General features: G+C 43.3%; 1 protein-coding gene across 1 annotated transcript; it reads left to right on the plus strand.

Moving 5' to 3' along the window:
• Positions 1-293: 293 nt before the first annotated feature.
• LOC139418686 (FERM domain containing 7) lies at positions 294-12186 on the plus strand. The gene is made up of 12 exons (XM_071168331.1): positions 294-457; positions 1165-1269; positions 2426-2468; positions 4196-4274; positions 4441-4538; positions 4675-4789; positions 5018-5165; positions 5425-5520; positions 5669-5832; positions 5929-5997; positions 6184-6259; positions 10789-12186. Exons 1-12 carry the CDS (start codon positions 317-319, stop codon positions 11881-11883), a joined length of 2229 nt encoding a protein of 742 aa, XP_071024432.1. The 5' UTR covers positions 294-316; the 3' UTR covers positions 11884-12186.
• The last annotated feature ends 285 nt before the right edge of the window (positions 12187-12471 follow it).

The raw sequence follows: 12471 nt of genomic DNA on the forward strand, positions 1-12471 counted from the left end.
CTTCATAGTGGGTTTTGAACAATGTTGCTTGGAATTTGGTGAGGATGGATCATTGAGGGGATGATGAAACCCACAGAAGAGAAAAGGGTATGTAAAACATGTTGTTGAAATACCTTTTTAGTGGAGTCCAAATAGTTTCCATGATTCCATCAAACTTACATTTGAGTTATTCAGTCATATTTTGACAACACAAAAAAGAAAAACGCTTCGAGCACCTGTACTCCCTGAGAAAGTGTTTTGTAAGATGGGCCTGACAAAATGTCATCAGTTCTGCTGTTTTGTGTCAGTGTGTTTTGCTCGTGACGAGTGGGTGAGGATGACCGAGAGCCAAGGTGGACACGAGCCCAACCGAACTCAGGAGTTGAGAGCCGTCATTGTTCGCAAGAAACAAAGAGAGGGCACATTCAAACTGCGGGTCATCTTCTTGGATGACAGTGAGAGCATATTTGAGGTTGAGGTGAGAAGTGTATTTTTCATAACTATATTCCAGTCAACTTGTGACCAGAAGTCACAAGTATTCATCGATTTACACACGGGCCAAAAGACCGTCACTGCCTTATGTGTTTTTGTCAACGGAAATACCTCTGCATATTGTAAACATAAGTATATTCAGATGTTATCATTTTTATTATTACAGTTAAATAAATAGATTATTCTTCCAATTGTACTCTGTTGGCAATGCATTTCACTTCCTTTTAAAACCCCATTATCCCTGTTGACCGCATGCAGTATTTTTCCATCCAAGCCATGGGGCATTTTGTGCATCTATGTCATGAGTGAAGGGACAATAAGTGGATCAAAGAAGAGGTTGCTGAGTGGTCCAGTACAGACGAATGTGAATGACTGCAGGGCAGCTTTGAGTTAGCAGGGTTTTAAAGTGTCTAAGGTGGCCCGATTTCCTCATCCCCTTGGGATATTGAACATAAAGCGCCTTCATTCGTTCCAGCCTACCTCTCATCATTTGACTCTTTCTTTATTCTGCAGTGAAATGCATGGTCAGGTCATGTCAAAACTCCTCATCTTCACACAGCTTAGTTGGGGGAAATAAATAATGATTCAGATCTGGTTGTGATCCGTGTACGCTGAATTACTCTACGTTGTTATTTTTGTAAAGAAAATGCCAAATGAACACTTCAAAGTATCTTTCATGTTTACTGTTTACAGCAAAGGATCCTTGGAAATGATTTCTACAACAAAGTATGTGGGCACCTGAAGCTGTTGGAAAAAGAGTATTTTGGCCTTGAGTTCCGTCACCAGTGTGGCAGTTATGTAAGTCATTCAGTAGAACACATACTGTTCTGTACCTCAAATGTAGGTTTGACTAAGGGATGAAAAGAAGAGTGAGTAACACATGATTTGGATTCTCCATCTGTAGACGCTTACAGACTATCACTAACATTTCAACTGACTATACTAACTTTAGCCCAAACCAGTGGTGTAAAGTAAGTACTACTACTACTTAACTAGTTTTCTTTTTTTAGGTATCTGTACTGTACTTTGCTATTTATATTTTTGCCAACTTTTACTTTTATCTCACTACATTCCTAAAGAAAATAATGTACTTTTTACTCCATACATTTTCCCTGACACCCAAAAGTACTCAAATTACATTTTGACAGGAAAATGGTCAAATTCACACACTTATCGAGAGAACATCCCTGGTCATCCCTACTGCCTCTGATCTGACGGACTCAAACACAAATGCTTCATTTGTAAATATGTCTGAGTGTTGGAGTGTGCCCCTGGCTGTCCGTCAATTTAAAAAATGTTTTGCTTAATATAAGGAATTTGAAATGGTTTATACTTTTACTTTTTGATACTTAAATACATTTTAGCAATTTAATTTTCTTTTGATACTTAAGTATATTTAAAACCAAATATTTTTAGACTTACTCAAGTAGTATTTTACTGGGTGACTCACTTTTACTTGAGTCATTTTCTATTAACGTATCTTAACTTTTACTCAAGCATGACAATTGAGCACTTTTTCCACCACTGGCCCTAACCTTAAACCTTATCCTAACCCTAACCTAAAACCTTATTCTAACCCTAACCTTAAACCGTATCCTAACCCTAACCTTAAAGGGATACTTCAGAATTTTGGCAATGAGGCCCTTGATGTACTTCCCCAGAGTCAGATGAACTTGTGGGTATCATTCTTATGTCTCTCTGTCCAGTATGAAGAAATTTCGAGGTTGTTTTGCAAGCCAATGCTAACTAACATGCTAGCAGATATCCATAGACTTTCAGTCACCGTGCTAACTCCAGCAAGCAGTTGCTTATCAACAGATAGTTTGTTGATACTATGACCATCTGTCGAGCATCTACAGATGGAATATCCAAATAAAGTGTGAACAAAGAAGGTACACTAAATGATGTCACTCCAAGCTTTGGATGCTAATCTGATCTGTATTTCTAATCCCAGATGTGGTTGGAACTGCTAAAGCCCCTGGCCAAGCAAGTCAAAAGTAAGTTGCAAGTACAGTTGAAGTTGGAAGTTTACATATACCTTAGCCAAATACATTTAAACTCATTTTGTCACAATTCCTGACGTTTAATCCTGGTAAAATGCCCTGTTTTAGGTCAGTTAGGATCACCACTTTATTTTAAGAATGTGAAATGTCAGAATAATAGTAGAGAGAATGATTTATTTCAGCTTTAATTTCTTTCATCACATTCCCAGTGGGTCAGAAGTTTACATACTCTCAATTAGTATTTGGTAGCATTACCTTTAAATTGTTTAACTTGGGTCAAACATTTCGGGTAGCCTTCCACAAGTTTCCCACAATAAGTTGGGTGAATTTTGGCCCATTCCTCCTGACAGAGCTGGTGTAACTGAGTCAGGTTTGTAGGTCTCCTTGCTCACACATGCTTTTTCAGTTCTGCCCACAAATTTTCTATAGGATTGAGGTCAGGGCTTTGTGATGGCCACTCCAAGACCTTGACTTTGTTATCCTTAAGCCATTTTGACACAATTTTGGAAGTATGCTTGTGGTCATTGTCCATTTGGAAGACCCAGTTGCGACCAAGCGTCCTGACTGATGTCTTGAGATGTTGCTTCAATATATCCACACCATTTTCCTCCTCATGATGCCACCTATTTTGTGAAGTGCACCAGTCCCTCCTGCAGCAAAGCAACCCCACAACATGATGCTGCCACCCCCGTGCTTCACGGTAGGGATGGTGTTCTTCGACTTGCAATCCTCTCCCTTTTTCCTCCAAACATAACGATGGTCATTATGGCCAAACAGTTCTATTTTTGTTTCAGCAGACCAGAGGACATTTCTCCAAAAAGTACACTCTTTGTCCCCATGTGCAGTTGCAAACCGTAGTCTGACTTTTTTATGGCGGTTTTGGAGCAGTGGCTTCTTCCTTGCTGAGCGACCTTTCATGTTATGTCGATATAGGACTCGTTTCACTGTGGATATAGATACTTTTGTATCTGTTTCATCCAGCATCTTCACAAGGTCCTTTACTGTTGATCTGGGATTGATTTGCACTTTTCGCACCAAAGTACGTCCATCTCTAGAAGACAGAATGCGCCTCTTTCCTGAGCGGTATGACGGCTGCGTGGTCCCATGGTGTTTAAACTTGCGTACTATTGTTTGTACAGATGAACGTGTTACATTCAGACGTTTGGAAATTGCTCCCAATGATGATCCAGACTTGTGGAGGTCTACAATTTCTTTTCTGAGGCCTTGGCTGATTTCTTTTGATTTTCCCATGATGTCAAGCAAAGAGGCACTGAGTTTGAAGGTAGGCATTGAAATACATCCACAGGTACACCTCCAATAGACTCAAATGATGTCAATTAGCCTATCAGAAGCTTCTAAAGCCATGACATCATTTTCTGGAATTTTTCATGCAGTTTAAAGGCACAGTCAATTAAATGTATGTAAACTTCTGACCCACTGGAATTGTGATACAGTGAGTTCTAAGTGTAATAATCTGTCTGTAAACAATTGTTGGAAAAATGACTTGTGTCATGCACAAAGTAGATGTCCTAACCGACTTGCCAAAGCTATAGTTTGTAAACAAGAAATGTGTGGAGTGGTTGAAAAACTTGTTTACTTCCGACTTCAACTGTAATTTATGCAAAGGCTTGTGAATTCTGCTATGTGGACTGAATCATGCTATCTGTCGTACTAAAACAATGGGGAATGAGCATCAAGGATATTGTTCCTCTCTCCTACAGACACCAGTAATCCAACTTTCCGCTTCATAGTGAAGTTCTTCCCCCCAGACCCAGGGCAGCTGCAGAAAGAACTGACCAGGTAGGTCACTCTCTCTTGTTCTTCTGTTGAAAAAGGTTGTGCCAATTGACATTTGCCCCAGCTATACAAATGGTTTGGACCTCTTGACTAAGGGAACTTATTTGGTACAGAGAGACATGATGCTTATTCAAGACAAATTCAAGCTTATTCAAGTTCCCTCTTGCAGGTACCTGTTTGCATTGCAGATTAAACAGGATTTGTCCAATGGGAGTCTTACATGCAATGATAACAGCGCTGCTCTCCTCGTCTCACATTTACTGCAGTGTAAGTAGAACCCCTGGGGTTTGTCGTTGAAGAGTAAAGCCACATAATATGATCATGATTACAATTGAACTACAGTTTTATCATAATAGTGGCTTGTGTTTGTGGTGATGTCTCCACTCTTTCCTTACACTTGTAGCAGAGCTAGGTGACTACGAGGAGGAACTTGACTTGCAACATCTAGAGACCAAGAACTACGTACCCAACCAGGAGTGCCTCCACAAGAAGATCCTGCGCTTCCACAAGAGGCACAGGTAGAGATACCTCCCGGGCTCAAGGGTCAGAGGCTTGGGGCTCTCTGGTAGCTGGGAGGGGGCAGAAAATGGCCTACACTGCTCACTGAAGTAGTTAATGACTCAGGCCTACCAGGTGTGAAGGCGTGATGGTTCTGGCGGTGAGGTGACTGTCGCATCGTGTTGAGGTGACAGGGGGTTTGGTGGTTAGGTGAATGTAGGCTGTTGCTGGTGCTGTGTGTGTTCCAGGGGCCAGACACCAGGTGAGGCAGACAGCCAGCTGCTAGAGGTGGCTCGGAAGCTGGACATGTACGGGATCCGCCCACAGGCTGCCAATGATGGAGAGGGCACCAAGATCAACCTGGCCATCACACACTCTGGAGTGTTGGTCTTCCAGGTAATGGCTGGGCTCGTCACAAAGACCTCTTAATGAGATGTACAGGAGTTGTTCATAGGGCATGTATAATATACTATGTTCTTGCATGCTATTACAGTGGATTGTACAGTGTGGACTATGTCTTTTTTAGAGAGACAGGCGCTGGAAACAGATATGCCAAGAAGTAAACAGAACCAAGAGAGAAGTATTTATTACAGAGGTTTACATTTGGACTGCTTGTCAGTTTATACTCTTGAACTATGTTTCTCTCTTCTCCCAGGGCAACACCAAGATAAACACTTTCAGCTGGGCCTCAATCCGCAAATTGAGTTTTAAAAGAAAGCATTTTTTGATTAAACTCCATGCTAAGATTGTGGTGAGTTTTTTTTTTTTTTTGAGACGTTAAGTGTGACTGAGTGTTTGTCTGTTTGTTGGTTACATGTGGTTTTATTCAAACAACATGCTGCTTTATTTCCACAGAAATGACCTCTATTACATGTGTGTGTGTTTGTGTTTGTGGTCAGCCCTCTCGTAAGGACACGGTAGAGCTAGCCATGGCCAGCCGGGATGTGTGTAAGGCCTTCTGGAAGACGTGTGTAGAGTACCATGCCTTCTTCCGTCTCTCTGAGGAGCCCAAGTCCCGACACAAGTCCTTCCTCTACAGTAAAGGCTCCTGCTTCAGATACAGGTCAGACCACTAGATACGTAAGGGGGAATTTATTCATTTGTCAAAAGCCTTTACCGTTTACTCAGTTTGATAACACTGTGCTACCCCTCTCTCTAGTGGTAGGACCCAGAAACAACTGTTGGACTGTGTCAGGAGAGGGGGGAGGAAGAACCTGCCTTTTGAAAGGTTACAACACTTATTGGGAAGGTTTCCCGAACACAGATTAAGCCATGTTCTGGACTGAAAAGCAATCTTAATTAATGGAGAATCTTCATTGAAGATGTTTTTAAGTCCAGAAAGAAAGGTTTGCATTGCTTGAATATGGTTAAGCAAAGCAATAAACCCTTGTCTTTCTAAACCTCTACGTTCCAGGAAGTTCTACAAGGCCCACTATGATAACAGGCAGTGCAGGTCCTCTCCTGACCTCCTCACTGATGTCTCCAAACAGGTACAGTGCCTTCTGTTATATGGATTTCTTTGTTGTATTATTATTCTAAACAGAATTTAAAGGGTGTTGAGACCGAGCGAAAGACACTTTAAATCAATTGCGATTTGATTGATAAACAATTAGCATAATTGCATGTGCTCTAAACCAAACTTGTAAATGCACAAGTGCAATAGGAGATTTCCTGTGAGTCAATTCCAACGGCTTACTTCTGCATTTTTTTTGTTGTTGGTCAGTTTGTTTTGACAACGGAGGTTTGTAATATGAGGTAAGGTTGTAGTATGACCACATATCCTTAGGCATGCTCTTTTGAGGTGACAGAACTAGGTGTCTCACAGTTCAGTTCCTCCTGTATGCGTTTCAAACCTCCGGCTCAGTGCCAGTCTCTGTTCTAAATGCATTCCTGTGTCTCAAGGTGCAAATGGACTCCTGTTCTTGCTGAAGCTGAATTTTCTTGCAATGTGTTAGACTTCACGCCACCTCCATTCCCTTAAATTGGTCCGCATGCCTCGTACTCTATGGCCAAATAAATCATTTATGATTACATGTGCCATCAAGCAAGCAGCACTTTGTGTACTCTACTTCTGAATGGGTTTCACCATCTTGCCAATGCAAAGTATAAGTGAGCCAAATCAATGTTGATACCATCAGACACCATCCCAACAGACATTTTTGGCAGAAAATGTCTTCTGGAAAATGTGAACTTTCATGCGCATTAATAACAAACTTGTATGCTATCTGTAAAAACAAATCAAATTGTTAAATTAGGAGCCTAGTTGGTTTAGCCACAGAAGAAGTCAGGAACCTTCCCGCTAGCCATGATGGGCTGAGATAATGGCTGCGCTGGACATGCCGAGAGATGAGTTTGGGTTGGTCTGCTATGTAGCACGCTTCTGTCTATAACAAAGGTCTGCTCAGTATGTGGAGGTAATGATTTCTAAAGTGGATTTTTATGAAAGATAGCACAAATAACTGCAAAAGTGTTCCTCTCCACTTTCTGGAGGTCAGAGCTTTGAAATCTGTGGAATGCACGGTGGAAGTAGAGGATGATAGCTTAGTAGGTCGAAGGTTCAAATATGCGGAGGGAGTCAAAAAGAGAACATACAGGCTGTTCTATGAAACACCTGTCTCCAGATTACATCTTCAAAACTAAGGGCAGCCATGGCATCTGTGGCAGAGAGGGAGAAGCATTCATCCATGTTTACAGGTAAGAGAGTGTACCTAGATACATTTTCAGATATTATACATTTCAAATTTTGTTAGAAAGTAGTTTATCTAGTTAAATCGTACTGTTAGCTAGCTAACGTTAGCTGGCTGGCTCGCTAACTAACAAATAAAATATTTGATATAATGTGTGTTTACCAGAGACGGTAATGTGAAGAACAGTATGACCTGCACCGCATTTTTCTGGTCTCGGAACCCTTGTCCCCCTCCCGGTCTCAGTCTTGACTCGGTCTCACTCCCAGCGTTACCCATGCAGAGCAAGGGGAACAACTACTCCAAGTCTCAGAGCGAGTGACATTTGAAACGCTATTGGCGCGCACCCCGCTAACTAGCTAGCCATTTCACATTGGTTACACCAGCCTAATCTCGGGAGTTGATAGGCTTGAAGCATAGCGAAGAGCTGCTGGCAAACGCACAAAAGTGCTGTTTGAATGAATGCTTACGAGCCTGCTGGTGCCTACCATCGCTCAGTCAGACTGCTCTATCAAATCATAAACTTAATTATAACATAATAACACACAGAAATACGAGCCTTAGGTCATAAAAATGGTCGAATCCCGAAACTATCATTTCGAAAACAAAATGTTCATTCTTTCAGTTAAATATGGAACCGTTCCGTATTTTATCAAACGGGTGGCAACCCTAAGTCTAAATATTGCTGTTACATTGCACAACCTTCAATGTTATGTCATAATTCCGTAAAATTCTGGCAAATGAGCCAGGCGGCCCAAACCGTTGCATATACCCTGACTCTGCGTGCAATGAACACAAGAGAAGTGACACAATTTCACCTGATTAATATTGCCTGCTAACCTTTCTTTTGGCTAAATATGCAGGTTTAAAAATATATACTTCTGTGTATTGATTTTAAGAAAGGCATTGATGTTTATGGTTAGGTACACGTTGGCGCAACGACAGTCCTTTTTCACAACGACAGTCCTTTTTCACGAATGCGCACCGCATCGATTATATGCAACGCAGGACACACTAGATAAACTAGTAATATCATCAACCATGTGTAGTTATAACTAGTGATTATGATTGATTGATTGTTTTTTATAAGATAAGTTTAATGCTAGCTAGCAACTTACCTTGGCTTACTGCATTCACGTAACAGGCAGGCTCCTCGTGGAGTGCAATGTAAAGCAGGTGGTTAGAGCATTGGACTAGTTAACCGTAAGGTTGCAAGATTGAATCCCTGAGCTGACAAGGTAAAACTCTGTTGTTCTGCCTCTGAACAAGGCAGTTAACCCACCGTTCCTAGGCCGTCATTGAAAATTATGAATGTGTTCTTAACTGACTTGCCTAGTTTAAAAAAATTGGTGTCCAAAAATACAGATTTCCGATTGTTATGAAAACTTGAAATCGGCCCTAATTAATCGGTCGACCTCTACAACCAACAGTACGGCAGACCCCCAGGGCCAGGACTGAGCAGCCCAGCACCTTGGGATTGCCTAAATAGGTATCTCCCCTGACGTGGGCATGTTTTCAATACAGACTCCTTTTGTTGTACAGTATTACGTATAAGGCATCCAGACCTTATGAAAGTTGCACAGTGTACCCTTAATCATGTAATAAATCAAATCTAGCGATACATAACTTGGCATTTCTTCCATCCATTGTGGGAGGATAACCAACCTTCCAATTAATGGCGTTTGCATTTCTTAGCCTCTATAAATTCTAGATTACACAGTTTCTTCTGATACCAGCCCCCAGTATCCACATAAGGAAACCAAAACAGTGAGAATCTGTAGACATGCTGAGATTAAAGAATTTACTCTTTGCCAGAATTCAGTCAGCCTTCACAAGACTGCAAATATGTCCCCTTTTGTGTTTTAGACCTCCAGCAGAATAATGACATGCATGATATTCAGATTCACTGGATGGTCAAAAAACTGCAGTAATTTATGTCTGAGATTATACATGATTGGGCATTCTAACATCTGTATCCGTTCATCATCAGTAGCGTCTCCCAGGTCTTCCTCACATTTTTCTTTGACATGTTTTGTGTCATCGGGAAAAGCCTCTATCAACCCTTGATACAGTTTGGATATCAACGTTAAAGGTCTGTCAGACTGCCTTAAAATAGTTTCAATCTTTGAAGCTTCTGGCTCGTCCAGTGTTTACTGCACTGAGAGAATAAAGTGTTGTATCTGCAAAGTTCACCTCTGCGCTGTCACAGACTGGTCTTCCCTGGCTGCTTGACCCTGATGAAACCCCTGTCACCATCTGATCCTGCACAAATAATTACCTTGGTGTACATTTATACATTATATTATCCAAGAATAGAATCAACGGTTCAATAATTGAAATTATCATTATTCACAGATCCCAGACTGTAGCCGGAATACCCATCAACTCAAGATGGAACTTTTCATCCATTCACTATACCTCAAAATTCACATAAGCTGCAGGGACACCTGTCACCATCTGATTCTGCTAAGACATGATGAGCATAGTGTTGTGTACTGACTGTGCACTATGACAATGTTGCCTGTAGAGCTGTTTATACCGTGTCAGTGTAAAAAGTAGGGAATTAGCTAGGACAACTGACAGATCAATAATGTTACATTGCTATAGTGACTAATAAAAACTCACATGGCTCTGAAACAACATCAGAATATTAGTCTTCAATCGGTTGGCTGCTGGTTTCATTGATTCAGGGGTAGTGTGATTGAGGCCAAAATAGTAGCTAAAGTTAGTTCACTTTTGGCTAGCTCTAGCTAATGGTACAACATCAAACTGACTTCTGTTGAAACGGGACAAAACAAAGGCTACAAAACATTTCCATACACACAAGAGCTGTTAAATACTGCCACCTGACAGAGGCTAGCTAAAGCTGAACTGACTGTGGTAGCTACTAGCTACTAGAAAGCTAACTAGCTGCTAGTAGTTCATTCACTTCAGTCGAGAGGGTATTAAACATTAGCTAACATAACATGTCAGTTACACCACTCGCTCAGCACTGGGAGCAAATAATTGTTTTCAAACAGCAGTTACCTTGCCAGCTAGATCAATCAACTAAGGAGTAGACAGTTTCTGCTCTGCTTTCTTATGGAACTCAGAGAAAAAGCTCAAAAGAAAGCAGCTGCCTCTGTTCATCTCGCTGTGCTGGAAAACAGCCTTCCCAACGCTATAAGGCTTCTGCATGGTCCTAAAGCACACTGGTGCCGCGTTTTGTATCACACTGTGATAAATACAATTTGGGGGGATAAAAAAAATATTTATGAATGTGGTGGGGGTCATGTACAATGGTGAAAGTTACACATCTGCTGTCAGTGATATCAGGGTGTGTGTGTGTGTTCCAGGTGTATGAGCAGACCTGTGGGTTCCCCCATGCCGACTGTGCCCCGGGTGGGAAGCACAGTCAGTCTGCTGTGGAGGTGCTGTTCACCACTATGGATCTGGAGGGCCCCCCGTCCCACTCTGCACACACTTCTGCCTTCGGCCAGTCCCGCTCCTCTTCCTTCTCTGGGGCTGAGCCAGGGCCCACAGCGCTACAGGGGCTGCGGTGCCACAGTGAGAGGGCCACGCAGAGCTTCAACCGCAGCAGCAATGTGGCTGAGGGGCCTCAGAGGGGCCGACTGCTGGCCAATACACAGCAGCTGGTCCTGCTCTACCCCAGCCCTCACTCCCACCTTTACCCCTACCCCTGCCTGGAGCTGCACCCCATCCTGCCCCTCTCTGCTCAGGCCTACATGTCTGGCTGCTCCTCTTTCTCCTTGGACCACGCTCCAGCCCCACTGCCTCTGTCCCACTACGGCCCAAGGCCTGCTCCCCAGGCCGCCCTCCTGGACGAGTTCATCCGCTCCTCCAGTTTCTCCAACCCCTCCTCCTTGTCTCCCGGTCTGCGGCGCCAGCGCCATCGCTACAACGTGCCTCCAAGCATGGCTATCGCTCCGGGGCTGTATGCTGCCACTCTGGCTGGTTGTGGTGCTGGTCGGAGGGAATTTGGTAGAGAGGAGACGGCAGGCCACTTCAGTGATGACTCCAGCTACCAGGCAGGCCTGCCCAAGCGCTCCTGGAGCCAGTCTGATGTGAAGGTCCTCCGGCCCTCTGCCCCAGCAGCAGAGTTCCGCCCTCTAGGTCACTACCCTCACCTATCACGCCGACACTCGCCTGCACGCCCAACACACCTCCCTCTTAACCTGTCCCCCATGCCTGAACGGCCCGCCTCTGTGTGCGTGCTAGGGGCCGGGAGCAGGACAGGGAGTGGAGAGATCAGCCTCAGTGACTCAGACGTCATGTTCCCATACTACTGCCCAGGGCTAGGGAAACTGGTGCGCTCTGGCCCCCTGGCTCGGATGCGCATTTCATCTGGTAGTCTGCAGCTGGACGAGGGGGAGGAAGACTCCTTTAACTTAAGTGACCCTGAAGGCAGTGCAGCAACAAAGCGGTCATGAGCCAATCAGAGCGTTAGTATTTGTACTGGCGCTATCCCTAGCCAATCACAGCTTATTCTCTTTGGTGGGCCTGTGGTCACAATGGGAGGTCCTCCTGACCCGATAAATCTCTAAAAAGGGTTTTTGTGACCATTCCCACAGGCCCCGATGGTTCCGGTCACTGGTCATATTTGAAGATGAAGGCATGAGAGACACACCAAACTGATGGACCTGACTTCATAAGTATGCCTCGAAGAAACCGTCAAACAATTCACATTTTTTGGGGAATAGACTTTACATGAACAAATGTAATTACTTGCACCACATAAGATGAGAACTCGGATGAAAGACAAAACAGCCCCTCTTCCGAGTCTTACCATTTCAGTGCTGGATTTTGATGGACCTTATAGGCTACTGTACTGGTCTCACCTCACTGTCAACAGTCTAAGGAACTCCAACTGTTATTGGAATATTCCTAATGAAACAAGCCTTTTGAAAATGTGGTTTCAAAGACCGCAAGGACTGTGGAAAGAATAAGGACTTTCTATGCACTACTTAGCTGCACATAACAGGAAGTGGACCGGCTACAGAAACAAAATGGGAATACTG

Source organism: Oncorhynchus clarkii, chromosome 10, assembly GCF_045791955.1.
Source record: "Oncorhynchus clarkii lewisi isolate Uvic-CL-2024 chromosome 10, UVic_Ocla_1.0, whole genome shotgun sequence".
NCBI classification, from domain to species: Eukaryota; Metazoa; Chordata; class Actinopteri; order Salmoniformes; family Salmonidae; genus Oncorhynchus; species Oncorhynchus clarkii.